Source organism: Pseudoliparis swirei, chromosome 2 (assembly GCF_029220125.1).
Source record: "Pseudoliparis swirei isolate HS2019 ecotype Mariana Trench chromosome 2, NWPU_hadal_v1, whole genome shotgun sequence".
NCBI lineage: Eukaryota > Metazoa > Chordata > Actinopteri > Perciformes > Liparidae > Pseudoliparis > Pseudoliparis swirei.
The window spans coordinates 20,076,575-20,092,684 of NC_079389.1; the positions used below are offsets into that span (position 1 = coordinate 20,076,575).

Below are 16,110 nucleotides of genomic sequence, written 5' to 3' on the forward strand. Positions count from 1 at the left end.
GCACACTGGCGTCTCTGAAGTCCACCACTAATCTGCGGTTGTTTGGTTCACAATACATTTAATCCCAGACCTAATGAACAGGGCCAAATCTACACATTTGCATGGAGGCATACAGCCAAGAGAAGGCTGCTCGATTCCTCCAATTTGGGCACTTATTACTTATTATTGAGAGAGTTGTTGATCTTGAGGAGATCAGTTGTGCCCCCGTCTTACATGTTACTTGAGTGACTGGATCTGTCCTCGAGCAAAGACGTTCTTATTCGACTGGTGCTGAAAGGATTCTGTCAACTAATCGAGCAGTTTGATTTAATCGAAAACATACGTAAAACTGAGCTTCTGCACAAAGAAACGCACCATAGCAGCACTTCAAATCTTGTGTTTAGATATCTTCACACATTTCTTGGGAATAAATCATTGAGCCTGAAAAAAAGCATGAAACAAGGATGAAACGACGAAATAAATCTTTGTTGACTGACCAAAATTCAATTCAATTCAGTTTATTTGTAAAGCCCATTTTCACAAATTAGAAATGTGTCTCAGAGTGCTTTACAATCTGTACACATAGACATCCCTGACCTTTGACCTCACATCGGATCAGGAACAACTCCCAAACAACCCTTCAGGGGAAAAAAGGTAAGAACCCTTCAGGAGAGAAACAGAGGAGGATCCCTCTCCAGGATGGACAGGTGTAATAGATGTCATGTGACCAGAAGGAATCATTACACACAAATTAAAACACAGTAACAACACAATGAATACCACAGAGTGGATGAAGAGTTGGTAGTCGGCATATTCCACGATCCAGACCTCCTGATCCATCAGGCAGATGGAATCTATGACGTCTCATAGGGTCCGATGACTCTATGGGACGTGAAGTCAAAAGGACTCCGGGGAGAAAGCAGAGTTAGTAATGTGTGATGGAGAGATGAGAATTCATCCATAAGTAGAGAGAATGACGATCACTCGATCGACAACGAGTGGGTTCTATACATTCACAACTGTAATCAAGGCGGTCTATTTGTGATCCCCCGCGTCATCGGGGTGCTTCAATTCAAGACGATACGATGGGAATGTTGATGTATGCCTGAGAAGTGCACACACACCTTGAAGCCGATTCTCTCTTTAAATAATGATGACATGAAGAGAGCAGATGCTGTTCTACTTGGCAATAATATTAGCCCCAAGAATGCCAAGTCAGAAATCACCACACATAAACAATGAATAGCCAGACAGACACTTTATTTTGAAAAAGAAAACAGAGCAAGTCTCAAGTGTTGTTGTTGCAGGCCGAGCCAGGAGCACACCCGGAGTGCCAGTCGCATCGGAATGGCTACCGGTCCTGCTAAAGCCATTACCGTCTGCCCAGTGAGACGCCCAGAACTAACGCACACTACACTTCTCATGCGGCACACACCTCACAGAGAATAGAGGGAGACTAGTTGTTGGACTTCATAAGACGGAGGAACATTGGTGTGGAATTTATGAATGACAGTGCATGGTCAGATTATTGGGACAATTAAACATCTTGTCTTTGTTTTGAAACTAACTTTGGACTATCGGTTGGCGTTAAGGTCACGTGACACTAATTCAGAAGTAAGCTAATAATAATAATAACTTTATTTATACAGTACCTTTAAAAACAATGTTTACAAAGTGCTCCACAGAGAGTCAAAGCAAAACATAAAATTAAAAAAATAAACCAAATAAATTTAAAAGAAATGTAAAAGGACAGCAGAAAGTCTCTACATCTTCCGCCGGAGACTGAAAACACACCTTTTCTGACTATATCTGGATTAAAACACAGATTAGCACTTCAGTGGCATTTATATAGCTCTTATTATGGTACTTTTGTCGTTCGACTATGTTGAGGAAATGTTACTTCCTGTATTCTTGTTGTTCTTAGTTTGTACTCTAGGTTGAAATGCACTTATTGTAAGTCGCTTTGGATAAAAGCGTCTGCTAAATGACATGTAATGTAATGTAATGTAAAAGAAATTAAAAACAGACAAACTAAATTAGGGGAACCAAAGTTCTGCATAAAAAGACTAGATCACTTAAAAGCTGTTCGATAAAAATGGGTTTTAAGAAGTGATTTAAAAGAAGTTACTGATTCTGCGAGCCTTATCCCCTCCGGTAGGTCGTTCCAAAGTTCCAAAGCTAACAACGGTTGTCTTCCATTACATTTATCCATTGGACACAATACATTTACTGTCCTCCTTGATTTCAAAACAAACGAAGTCTGCGTGAATAGAAGTTCCCGATGAGGAGGTGTACTTGAATGCTTCGCTCTGAGTCTGTATCTATCCGCCTGGTTGGATCGTTGGAGGTGATATCCGTACATTCCGAGGCCTCTTGTTCCAGCCCTGCTGACAGCTCGGGCTATCAATGAGTTCTTGGAATCATAGAAAATAGCATGGCCATGTTCCATGTGGATCTTGGAGACGGAGCAAAACAAACAGAACAATAACATGAGAACACATTAATAAAAACTCTCGTCACTGTGACCAACCAGTTGTGTGGAACATGCGGACACCGACCAGTGCAGACAGATCTACCGTGCGGGAACTTACAAGTAGTTAAAGCGGTGCGGAGTATGACGCCCTTTGAATGTTTTCAAAAACATTCGCTGGGTGCCAAACCAGTCGCAGACAACTAACAGCTCTGCTGGTGCATCATGGGAGGGGATATGCACAGACTAAAGACTTCATCTCATCGCTTGTGTTCACCTGCACGGTGCCCGCCAGTGACCGTGTTTACATGCATTCGAATAACTGGCTTAGTCGGACTGAAATCGAATTATCCGTTTCATGTCAACACCTTTGTTCGACTATGTGCGGTCCGACTACGATCCGATCAACACCCCTGGATAACTCGATCCGATCCGGTTGATAATTCGACTATCGCGGCATGTAACGGTGAATTGGATTAGGAACTGGACTTTGCGTCTTTGCGCATGCTTGAGATCTCGCCGCCCTCCTCCCCCCTCCCTCCCATGTCGTGACCCGGAAGTCGAAAGAGTCGAAAGAGACGATAATGTCACTATTAACATCATGCAAGAACAGTAGAGGGATGTAGCTTCGCCTTGCTCGCTGTTCGCCATCTTTCTCGAAATGTTGATGTTGTTGTTGGTTGTTGTTGGTAGTGGCGAAGAGGTCAAGCGGAAATGGCTGTATCACCACGAGTTGTAATGAAAACAGCGCCACCTATCGTATCGGATATGACATGCTTTCAAAGGCCAATGATTCGAATTACTCACTGCCATGTATATTGGGATAACAGCTGATCCCCCCCAAAAGATAGCATCGTCCGACTAAAGCAAGATTCGAATGATACCATCATGTAAACGCACTGAGTGACTCGGTCATAGAGCAACACCACCATTACGGCTGCTAAGGATTCAGGAATTCGAGGACACTTCAGCAGGGCGGATGCTTTCAGCTGTCACGGAGGTTTGTGCTCGGGACTTCCAGTTTGAAGGACGCTCTCGTTACTCACAGCACCGCCCTGCTGCAAAAATAATGAACCGGATCGGGGGGTTTGCTTCTTGGGTTTCAGCCTGCAGAGCGCTGGCCTCAGCAGGGGTTTGGAGGAGGTCACTGGATGGGTGCCATGGGGAGCTGCTGGAAATGTGAAAATAGGCAGGAGGCAGGGAGCGTCAATTGAATCCGCCCTGCAGGACACCCCTCTCACCCTCTCAGCCGGGGCCCCCTCGCTGGTACACATCTGAAAGTGGTTACCCTCACACCTCTTCCAGCGGGGTCAGCCTGGGCCCCGGGATCAGATAATATAGGGAAATGGAGTCATCATTTGAAGTTATGGATGAAGCTATTGTTATAAAGCAGCTGCACAGAGAACGCTACCTATGCCTGGTCTTCAAAGTCTGGAAGATTATGAATTTTTAATCATATGCAGGTTTAGAAAACTTGATTCCGTTGCTTTCTGATGTGCTTTTTTCAATGATTCCATGGCTTTCTGATGTGCATCATTTGAATGTATTATAGAGGTACGTTTGAAAAAAGTTGTTCATGAGATTTCAGCTCAACAATGAAAGTCATCACGACAGAAGCCCCACGAGCAGAAGATGGCTTCGGTAGATTGACGAGCAAAACAAATGCAGACGACGTTGAGTTGAAGTGGAAAAATGGAGTTCTCATGACTTGCACCGGCTGGTTAGCTTTTTGGCAACAAGTGATGTCAGCTGGTTGAACAAAGGCAGATCCCTCAGTTGTGTGGAGCTTTGATAGCCGATCGCAAAGGAAAGAAAGAGAGGCTAAAATGTCCCTGATCAGATCTAAATGGCAGGAAGCAAATGTTTTTATCAGAATCTCAGCGAAGGTCTCTGTAATGAACTTGGAATGTAGCTGGAAACGTCAGTGAGGGATTGAGCTGGAGGGAGATAAAAGGCAATGGCCTCGGATGGAGAATGGAATCGGAGTAAGAAAAAGAAGACTTCAAAATATATATAATATAATGTTTCCGTTACCTCAGCAGGTTGACCAACAAGACAAATCTGGCCATTATTCGAATGAAGTTTGGACTTGTTTGAATGTGTCCACTGAGTTATTATGGGTTATTTCTTGTGTGTGTGTGTGTGTGTGTGTTTTGGTACTGGTATTGTCTGGAGCTGTCCAGAACCCAAGACGTTACCATAACTGTAGCTTTAACCATGCAATGTCGCTTGATTTATACTGTATATGCCAGTTAGGTTTGCTTATTTGTTGGACCAGTTTGGACTAACGGATGCTCTACAGAAGGGTTTAAAAATGTACTTAGAATTGACGTAATAAATTAAATATATACACTACCGTTCAAAAGTTTGGGGTCATCCAGACAATTTTGTGTCTTCCATGAAAACTCACTTTTATTTATCAAATTAATTGAAAATTGAATAGAAAATATAGTCAAGACATTGACAAGGTTAGAAATAATTATTAATATTTGAAGTATTAATTTTGTTCTTCAAACTTCAAGCTCAAAGGAAGGCCAGTTGTATAGCTTATATCACCAGCATAACTGTTTTCAGCTGTGCTAACATAATTGCACAAGGGTTTTCTAATCAGATATTAGTCTTCTAAGGCGATGATCAAACACAATGTACCATTAGAACACTGGAGTGATAGTTGATGGAAATGGGCCTCTATACACCTCTGGAGATATTTCATTAGAAACCAGACGTTTCCACCTAGAATAGTCATTTACCACATTAACAATGTATAGAGTGTATTTTTGATTAATGTTATCTTTATTGAAAAAACAGTGCTTTTCTTTAAAAAATAAAGACATTTCTAAGTGACCCCAAACTTTTGAACGGTAGTGTATTTCCATGGTTTGGTTGTTTGGCATTCTAAAGAGGATCTTGGCAGCCTTTACACCGGTGCCAAACTATCCTGAAGGTGTTCCTTGTACCCTCTTCACCTCCTGTGTACTTCCAGTGTTTTACTGCTTGCTAGCGCGAGGGATATATATGTGCACTTTTATTGGCAGGTTAAGACGAGCGTTTCCCATAATGAGCATTAGCTTGCCTTTTGAAAGCAGCTCAAATTAGCTGGGAAAGAGAGGGATGGAAATTGCTGAATGGACTTTACGGGCTCTTTAATTCAGCCCCACCACAGCAGTGCGTAATCGCAAAGTCTTTTTAGTTAAATAGCTCATGCATGATGCATTGGCAACGACACCAGTCAACTCTGAACTCGGGACTAATTGATGATTGCTCGCAAACAGATGTTGGCCCGGTTCGGAGCGCGGTTGTTAGCAATTATTTGATAAACAACAGGCTAATATGCTAATTGCTACCAGCCGCCAATGAGGTTACCCGGTGTGTTTACACTCCAGTTACAGTAAGACGCTCGAGTTCACCTGTAGCGCTCTAGGGCCTGAGCGTTCACCTCCAGCCCCCCCCGACTATGAGGCGGATCTGCAACTCCTTTTCCGAAAAGGTCATCGGCTTTGCACAATGCACATCGTTACCGTGTTCAGTTAGCATAACATAAGCAACCAGTTTTAGAGACTGCCAACATCTGCACATGGACACAACAGTAAACAGTGGGTGCCTTGTGCACTTTTCTTTTGCTGAACAAGTGGATTTCCTCCTCTTCCAACTGTTGTAGTCAAAGCCTCCCTTCTGGAGTGTTTTTACCGGGGCACATTCCTCCCTCTTGGCTCGCGGCGTTCCCTGTTGGCCCGTGTCTGGTGCACTTTGGACGGCCGTGTCACACAGAGAAATAGACTTCCTCTGGAAAAAAAATCAGCACGGTGGCAGCAAAACCATCCTGAGAGGGCATTGCTCTCTCCCGGCCTCGCAAAGACCGCGGCACATCTGATGGTATGAAGTTGCCGAGGTGCAGGCGCAGCCAGGACCACAAACTCAAATAAACAGAAATGTCGCCATGGATGATGTGTGCTTGTGTATAGTGCACATGCATGTCTGTGTGTTTGCCATAGCTGTCAGATGGGGGCCCCCGGAGCACCCTGACAGGAGCCATTTAAGTTTATAAGTGTGAGGCCCAGCTGTCAATCAAGTTGACAGGCTGCCCCCCCCCCCCCCCCTCCAACCCTGCTCTGTGGTGAACCCCACGAAACCCCAGAGAACCCCCGACCCGGCTCCGGCTGGGCTCGTCTGGTCTGGGCAGGGCTGAGCTGGGACTGGCGACGGTTATGGTGAAAAGTTGGCGGCTGTTGCCTGAATGTTTGAGAAGATTTGACTGAAAGATTGATGGTTTGAGTCCCCAGAGTGGCTGGGAATGTTTGGGGGATAGGAGTGTCTCCCACCTCAGAACCCTCCAAGTCCACAGCTGACAACTCTGAGCTGCTCCCAGGCGCTCGATCTGATCAGCTTTTTGATCGGGCACAAAAAACTGGTGTGAAGTTGCTTCCCAATTGCCAGTCAAGCCGTAGATCGACACCAATCAATTGAGAAATCAATGAATCAGGAATGCGGTTTCAAGAGTTATGATCTGTGTCTTCTGGCAACTTTGGCAGGAGCTCGACTTTGAGCCGTCATGAGGTCCCTGGCAGGTTGATGGCGCTTTGCCAGGAGCCTCTATAATGTAGTCTGAACACAGCGTGACACGAAAAGGTCGCTCTGGTTATAATCAGAGTTGAAATGGACAGTTCAGCTTCCGGTGGTTCTTAGAAAGGTGCTTTTTCATACGATATCGAACTCGCTGCCCAAACCAATGGAAACGGACTAATGTCGACCAGACAGGTGTCTTTAGAGCACTATTGTTATCGGACCAATCTTCTTTTGATGAATCGTACATGTTATAAGTTATCGTGTGCCAACACACACCCTTGTTGTTGTTATTCGAGCCGCAGGGCGCCTCCTTGAGGGCTCGTCGTATCTGTTGCGATGGGAAAATAAATTAGTAATTGTGTGGATACGGTTTTGAACTGAAGCGAAATTCCGCCTGCTTTGGCGAGCTCATTGGATGGAGATGTTGGATGGAGTTAAACGTTTCTTAAGGCACGTTCTGGCATTTCCTTCAGCCGTAAACTTCGATCGGTAACTGGAGCTTCAATCTCTATCTTTTTAACCTATTTTCACGGCTGACGGTTTGTCGTCTTGGATTTTTCCTTCAAACTTGTACTGTAGACAGATTTGTGAGATTAGATTAGATTTCTAGTCCAGTTAGTGACAGTGCAGGCTCCACGGTAGCTCTGACAGCTTGTTGGGGTTGCAAGGTGGGCGGGGCTTAGCGAAGGCCCAATTGAGCCCACTCCTCTGACATTTTCAGCTGATTTGGATCAAAGAGCAAATAACCCAATATCAATACAAGAGTGTCACTGTGCGCACACACCTCTGTCCGGTCCTCTATGCATTCTGTAGCCTGTCGTGCCACAGCAGGATTAAAGTATCCCTCTCCTCAGACTGCCTCTTGCCTCCGCCCCCGCCGACCCCTCCCACACACTATTTGTTTTAATCAAAAAGAAAACTTCCAGCCTTGGCCAAGCGAGACGCACCGACGACGGCTTTTTTCCTCTTCGTTCCGTCGCTCCACTCCCTCGTCTCTGGCCGAGCTCTTCCTCGATGTCTCTCTTTCCATGTTCCTCAGTCGGTCCTATATTTCTTCGGGGGTTGTGGTGAAGCAGACAAAGGATGCTTGTCGTCTGTGTTGGAATGTAGAGCCGAGTGGGCCCGCTTGACAGAATGGGATGAGAAAGTGTCGCACGTGCAATCGACCGAAGGGGAAATTGAATCATTCCGGGTTGGGGAATAGCCCCGTTTCCTCTGAATTGTGGCTTGGAGACTTTCGCGTGCTTAGCTCTGCTCCCTGAGGTGTGTGTGTGTGTGTGTGTGTGTGTGTGTGTTTGAATGCGTGTGTGTGTTTAAGTGCGTGCATGTGTGTGTGTAGGTTTGAGTGTGTGCATGCAATCCGTGCGTGAGAACGTGTCCTCGGAGTGGGACCCAGCACAAAGCACACATTGTTGTGTGTGTGTGTGTGTGTGCATGTGTGTGTGTGCGTGTGTGTGTGTGCCCCTATGTCTGACCTTACGCAAACACAGGAATATTCATAAAATGTGAAAATAATTGCCGGCTCAAATTTTCTTGGCTTGCCTTCATTGCCAGTTTATTTGAACCCGAACTTCAAATGTTCCGTCGTATTTAAAATGTTTAATCCAGGAATTCTGAATTCTGAAGTTCTAGAAGTAAGAGTAGCGCAGCGCTCGGTGAGTGGGAGGAGCTGTGCATCTGCAGTTCTATTTCCTATTGTGTCTCCAGCTCAGCTCCCCACCTCCTTGGAGGGACTCAACACCGGGCTGTGGTCCACATTCAAAAGTGATGCGTTAAAACCAGGAGGGAACCGCATTAGTTCAAGTGAGGACTCTGCTGCGCTTTGGAGCAGCGCGTCCCAACAGTCAGTCACATCCGGCCGTGCTAACGATATAAGTAGAAATGCAGTGACACATTGAATGCACTGAGCTTGTGTTTTCAGCAGGCAAACAGCAGGTACACTGTCAATATGTACACTACCGTTCAAAAGTTTGGGGTCACTTAGAAATGTCTTTATTTTTCAAAGAAAAGCAGTTTTTTCAATAAAGATAACATTAAATTAATCAAAAATACCCACTATACATTGTTAATGTGGTAAATGACTATTCTAGGTGGAAACATCTGGTTTCTAATGAAATATCTCCAGAGGTGTATAGAGGCCCATTTCCATCAACTATCACTCCAGTGTTCTAATGGTACATTGTGTTTGCTAATCGCCTTAGAAGACTAATGTCTGATTAGAAAACCCTTGTGCAATTATGTTAGCACAGCTGAAAACAGTTATGCTGGTGATATAAGCTATACAACTGGCCTTCCTTTGAGCTTGAAGTTTGAAGAACAAAATTAATACTTCAAATATGAATCATTATTTCTAACCTTGTCAATGTCTTGACTATATGTTCTATGAAATGTTCAATTCATTTGATAAATAAAAGTGTGAGTTTTCATGGAAGACACGGAATTGTCTGGGTGACCCCAAACTTTTGAACGGTAGTGTATGTGTGACCGAGCAGTTACATGTCAGCTCGATGTGGCTGGTGGATGCTGCAAGTCTCTTTTGGTGGAAAAGGTTTTTTGTTGTTATGCCAGGGCCCCGTGATGGCCGTGCTTTTGTGTTCTTCCTCCGTCTGGTCCATTCTCGTGAGCTCTATATCTCAGGAACGTCTTTAGGGAGTTTCCTCAAATTTGGATGTATTGCTTCGAATGCTTCGGTGGTCAAAGGTCACTGTGACCTCACGAAAATCAAGTGTTTGACCTTACCTCAAGATTCAAATTCATAAGTGTTTCACCCGAAGGTCTGATAGGAGAAATTGATTTTCTTCTTCCAGTTGGACCCCATTCCTGACGAGGTGCTGCAACAGACACCGAACGCCAACGCCGTCCACTCGATGGAGACCGTTCTTGAAATACACAGTGAGTCGTATATTTACATCTATTTACAGAAATCATCCGATTTGATTGTCTGGTATTTATCTTATTGCATGATGTATGATTTAGTTTAGAGTTTGACGACTAACCGTATGTGTTTTATTATTCCACGTGCACGACCCGTAGAGCCGCGCTCGTCGGCTCTCTCTGCGGCGGAGCGGGCGGTGTGCACACCATCTGACTTTCGCCCTGTGCTGGCCGTTCGCAGGTAAATACTGGCGCTCGCTGCAGCGCTCCGCCGCCACCCTCGGCTGCTCGTTGAGCGAAGCCCTGCGGCGCGACGCAGAGGAGGCCGAGACCGTCTCCGCCATGGCCTCTCTGTCCGTCGCCAACAAGCTGGTTGGAAAGAGGTACGCAGAGTGATCTCCAGGGTTCGTACGGTCATGGGAAACCTGGAAAAGTTATGGAATTTTAAAATGGTCATTTCCAGGCCTGGAAAAGTCACTGAAAAAAATGTAATCATAAAAGTTTGGGAAAAGTCATGGAAATGTGTTATAATCACATGTTCTTTCACACCGAGTTTGAAATAACTAGGATTGTTTTTTAACCCTCCTGTTACCTTTCGGGTCAATTTGACCCCATTCAGTGTTTAATGTCGGTGTTCTTTCGGGTCAATTTGACCCCAGGCTGTTTTTCACTGTGTCAAACATATAAGAAATATCAACTTTTTTATATATTTAAAGGGCTATTTAGGTAGTCAACAAACAAACATAAAGTACCTCACACTTAAACTTGGGAAACAATATTAATTCTAATAATTTTCTGGAGGTTTTAATTGCTGGGGTCAAATTGACCCCGAGGGTAAAATATGTCAGTAAATATAAAGGTAACAGGAGGGTTAAACATTGAATGGGGTCAAATTGACCCTAAGGTAACTGGAGGGTTAAAGAAAGACGCTCAAAATATAAGCCGGCGTACGCTCTCAATACCCACAATTTTCTAGATTTTTAATGTTTATACCGAGATTTCAGTTTGGTCATGGAAATTTGTTTTAAAGTCATGGAAAATTCATGAAAATCCATTGGTCAAAATGTGTAAGAACCCTGGATCTATGTGCTCGGTGACCTTCGCGCATGTCTCAAGGCACAGTTCAGCCTTTTTCGTGGAATAAGTGTGTTCACGTTCTTGCTGCGAGTCAGTCGAGAAGATCGGTACCTCTCTCCTCGGAGGGGGTCGGTATCTTCCCTCCCGACCCTCGTCAAGAAGGCTCCGTAGCGTCTCACTGCGTACCCTTTAAAAGTGACACGGGTTGCGTGACGTTGTCCATCTTCAAACACGCGGAAAGAAGCGAGTGTCGTCTCTCACGACCCGTTCTTTGAATGACGGTACTTTGGGGAGACCGTGGGTCAGTGGTCCGCAGGTCCAGGCCAGACACTTAACCCTGAGCTGCTGCCTGTAGCGGCGTCGACGGTGTATGAATGTGACATGATTGTAAGTCGCTTTGGATAAAAACGTTAGCTAGATGAAATCTAATGTCATTTGGTCGTATGCAATACTCTATCGTGGCATCGTTGTTTACGGTGTCATCGTTTCCCCCCCCAGGGCTGAGGAGGAACCCATGGAAGAGGAAGCCACCATGTAAAGAAACCCCACCGTTCAGTCTTCATCTGTGACCGTGTCGTCGCCCCGGTCGGCGTCAATGTCCACGCCGCTCCCGCGTCTCACCCCCGCCACCACCCCAGTCGACGTGTCGCCGCGGGCGAGAACGAGCCGGCGGGAAACGCGGCGGCGCTCGGAGTTCGACGCCGGAGACGGGCGACGCGTCCTCCGATCGGCGGTGCACAGACCGATCGGCGTACGCGCGTCGCACCGTCTGCGAGAGGAGCGGCTCGACGACAACCTCCAGTGCCAGTGCTTTTTTTTTTTAAACATTAGACACGGCGTGTTTTATCGAACGCCAGTCGGAAAACGATCCCGTCGTCGCCGTCTACTCGCACTCATTGTTCTGTTCTCTCTGCGCTCGATCGTCACCTTCTCGCTTTTCATCGGAAAAAAACAAAAAAACACCGGAGCTCTTTGCGATGGCGACTCCTCGCGGACGGACCATTCGACGCCGTTTTCAGATTTTCCCGGACGAATGGAACAAAGTGGTCGAATTTCTTACAGGTGGTCGGAGATGACGGATGGGGAACCGTCGGCGAGCGTTCTGATTCCACGATGACTGACAGTGAAAGACTGTGCGTCCGTGCCTTTTTTTGAAATTTTTTAAACGTGGTGGATTTTCTGTTGAACTCTATATCGAAAGAGCTTTGCCTTAAAAAAACAGGCTTTGGATCGAGGCCTCTTCTCCCGGACCCCTTCAACATCTCTATCCCGGCGAGACATTCGATGCCTGCATGTTGTCGGCACATAGACTGGAGTACCTTGGCATGTTGACCTATAAATCCTTGCAAGCTGCCTTCTGGCTTTCCCTGCACCGCCATCTTTACTTGCTTGCCCACATTATTTGAGAAGGTTTCGTTCCCGGCCACAAGTTGGAGGTGGTTCGGTTTCAAGGGAGGCTCCAGGTATTACTCAGCGGAACCATGTATCAGAACCGGTCCCCGTAGCCAGAGGGATATCATGTCAATGTCATTCAACGGTGGCTCGTGCAAACTTATCTCGGAGCTCACGATGAATTCCGATTGTTAGCGAGTGTAGCGTTGAGAGATTCAGTGGCACGTAATGGGCGAGCGTCGGGGTCGCCATTGGCAACCGGCCCGATCAGACCGGGCATCGGCTGTCCTCGGGAGCAATGTGTCGAACCGGCCGTCGCGATAAGACAACCGGGTCTCCGTGGTAACAACGACAAAACCACCTGGGATATTCCAGACTCTCGCAGCCGGTTCAGCATCTTGAGCCCCGACACATCCGCCCTCCAAATGTCCAGTGCTGTGAGGCAGGTGTGTGTACATCTGTGCACATGCAGTGGAGCACACTCTTTATAAACATTCTCCTGGAGACGCATATTTTTATAGTTCTTTATTTCATTTTTTTCTTCATTATTTATCTTTCATTTCTTTCGACCCAGCCAGTGGGACACGCCCATGCACAATGATTACACGCGGAGCTCAGATTCCTCAAACCGATAAAAGACATCAATATGGCCTTTGAGCATTTTGATGTATTGATTGCTGTAAAGGGGCTTTTACTAAATGTAACAACAACCTTTTTTTGTAATATTGCCATAATTGCGTGCTCATGTTTCGGTCCTCTTTAAAGAAAACATGTGCACGGTAATGTTTGATAAAAGTGTCCCAGTGTGCAGAAGTTGACTGTAACCACCTCTCCAACTTGTGGGCAACGACCTTCGCTCGCCTTCGTCGTTTCACCTGGAAGCTAACCGCGTTTACCGTGTGTGGTCGGCGGACGGGGAAACGGAGGTCGGCGGTGTTTCCCGTTTCCTGTGCATCGGACGTCCGTCTCCAGAGTATTCCTGCCACGCACGCTTCTCATTGGCTGCTCTCGTTTTCCTCTGGTTGTCGCCGGCCTGCCAGCGGACTCCGGCGTCTCCTCGTTGCACCCGTGTGCGGTCGTCCGGTCGTCTCTCTGTTACACGGTAACGCTGACGCACTTCACAGCGGGCGAGGGGTCAGATCCCGTGTCTACTGGACATGACGTGACCGTGTTTTCTGGGTTCGGGTTTTTTCTGTGGGAGGGCTGGGTAGCAAATGTTTCTACTTTGTATAATGATGGTCAATTGTGTATTTACCGTCTGTTCATAGTAGATTTATATATGAAAAGATGAGTATATTATATATATATCTATACATAATGAAAAACTATGATCTTGTTTTTAAAGAATGATACTCTTCATGGGCCTTCCATACAGCGACTGAAGACATCTTTGACTGCCCTTGGTTCCGTGTTGAGTAGCATTGACCTGGTTGTCCTCTTGTCTTTCAACACTGGTGACTCGTTTCTGGCTTCCTCATCCCCACTGTTGCAGCAGGCGTGCCACGGCCCTCTGCTCGGCATCACTTTGAGGCACATATATCCATATTATTCCACTTTCTTTCTTTTTTTATGTGTAGATTATTACATTCTGGCTCTGCCGCCTCTAAAGTTTCACTTATTTTTGAGAAATATGAGACCGACATTCAAAATATGCGTTCTACACATCTCAAAAAATGTCCAAAGGCGGTTTCTTCATGGCCGTGATATATCCCCCGACGCTAAATCACTCACAGATGACTTCACGTGATCATCGCTTATTTCCTTATCTGGCCGAATGTCCTCAAGTTTTAATTGAATGCGACATTCCTCGACATTCATCTCGTCCACATGTGCGATGTCGTTGCCGGTTGTTCAGCGTCTCCCAGAGGCCACGGGCGCTCCGTCCCCGCGGCAGCAAGGATTGTTTTCAAACGTTATCCACTCATGGATATGATTACGATGATCGACATTGTCTCAAATCTTGAAAGTAAATGAACCTTTTTTTAATTGTGACTGAATGTATCTGAGCTCCACTTTCTAAACCCCCATTCATTTCCATGGCTCCAGCCGATTCAATTATATTCAGTTTATTGTGTATGGCCCAATATCACAAATCACAAATTTGCCTCAGAGGGCTTTACAATCTGGACACGTAGACATCCCTGACCCAGGGCCTCACAGGGGTTAAAGTTCAAAGAAAGGCCCGTGATTCTTCTGTACATCCCCTTCACGCACCTGCGCAAACCTCTTTCTCCGGTCCACGGGTTTTGGACTCCGTTCGTGCCCAATCGATTTGTGGTTGGAATACGACGACATCCTGAAAATCACCTCTTCTTGGAGACGCCGACATGTAAACGCGCTCGGTGAGGTGCCTTCCGGTAACCCGGACCAGGAATATTCCCAGAACCTTTGTACGGTAGTGCCAGTCGGGTGGGGGGGGGGTGCTTTGGTTTCCCAGCAGGAGCTGACAGTGTGACTCAATGTCCAGTAACATTCCGTGTTGTGATCGTTTCCATGTCTCAAGAGAGGCCGTATGTCTTTCTCTTTTCCTTTTTAACCCTGATAGTTCGGTCCAGCCAGGTCCGAGAACCGTCTGTTGATGTAGGTGGCCTGGTCTGACTCCATTCCTCCTCTCTCTGTCTGTCCGTCCGTCCATCCCATACTACATATCAGAACATCGAGCACTGAAGGACGTTAGTACTTTCACTGTATCCAAACTGTCTCGTCTCTTTTACTGCTTTTAAAAAAAAGTTTCTGCTTGAGAGGCGTTTGGGTTGTTTCCATGTTGTGCTTTTTACCTTTTTAGGATATCGAACCATCGAACCTGGAAGACCTTCGTTCAATATTTTACAAAAAAAGTACAAAATCAAAAAAAAAGTATCTAGCACTTGTAACACAAAGAATAGATTGTATTGTATTTATGTAGAAACATGGTTTGGGGAGGGGGGGGCTTTGTAAACTGCTACAACAGAATGGACAACTTTTTAAAAATATATATAATTTGTCGTTGTTTTTGGACACATCTAGACTTGTCTAAGGACACCATCCTGGTGCCTGGCCGTTGTTAAGGCGGTCCATTCCTCTAAATAAGCCCGTTATTGCTATGACCACTGTGGTTCAAAATCAATCAGTTTGAGGTTTACATTATGTATGAAATGCATATTCTTCTTTTTTTATTATCAGTTATGGTTATGACTTGTTCCACCGTTGTTACAGAAATAGTTAAATTTTTTTTCCGGGAACCTTTGTTCTAACATGTTGTCTTGTTGACATCTACAGTATAAAGTATTGTTTTGGAAAAACTTCAATGTCTTTCATTTTTTTTAACGTTAACAGCTGGTTTTAGATAACATGTGTCTCACTGTCATGAAGGGGGGGGGGGGGGGGATCAATGCAGCGGAACCAAAGATACCAACCAATCAATTCTTCCTTGTCAAAACATGGAACGCCACATTACCCACAATGCACCTTGACCTCGTCATGACCATGACCACCTACCTTGAGAGGTTGGTTGGAGATTTTGTTTTGTTTTACTTGTAGCAGCTAATGTCGGGGAGACCGGGGGGGCAATTCAATCAAAGGGCAAAGCGTCTCAAATTGCAACCAATCAGAGACGAGACGGAGCCGTGAAGCTGTGTGCTGTCCGACTCCGGAGGATCCCTCTATGGCTGCCGAACCACCGACCACAAGGCGGTCAATCTAGTCCTTTCTGATCATTTAAGAAGAGTCTTCTGCATTTAATTACATTGTCTATGTATACTCTTTTCATAATATAT

The 16,110-nt window shown here is 45.7% G+C and overlaps 1 protein-coding gene across 3 annotated transcripts in view; it reads left to right on the top strand.

Annotated features, from left to right (window-relative positions):
• hdac4 (histone deacetylase 4) overlaps window positions 1-15,642 on the top strand; it is a 125,467-nt gene extending 109,825 nt beyond the window's left edge. For all 3 annotated transcript variants that reach the window (XM_056425196.1, XM_056425213.1, XM_056425205.1), the window contains 3 exons: window positions 9,820-9,904; window positions 10,128-10,269; window positions 11,462-15,642. In XM_056425196.1, coding sequence (XP_056281171.1) covers window positions 9,820-9,904; window positions 10,128-10,269; window positions 11,462-11,501 — 267 coding nt within the window. In that variant the 3' untranslated portion in view covers window positions 11,502-15,642. The remainder of the gene's footprint in view (window positions 1-9,819; window positions 9,905-10,127; window positions 10,270-11,461) is intronic.
• The last annotated feature ends 468 nt before the right edge of the window (window positions 15,643-16,110 follow it).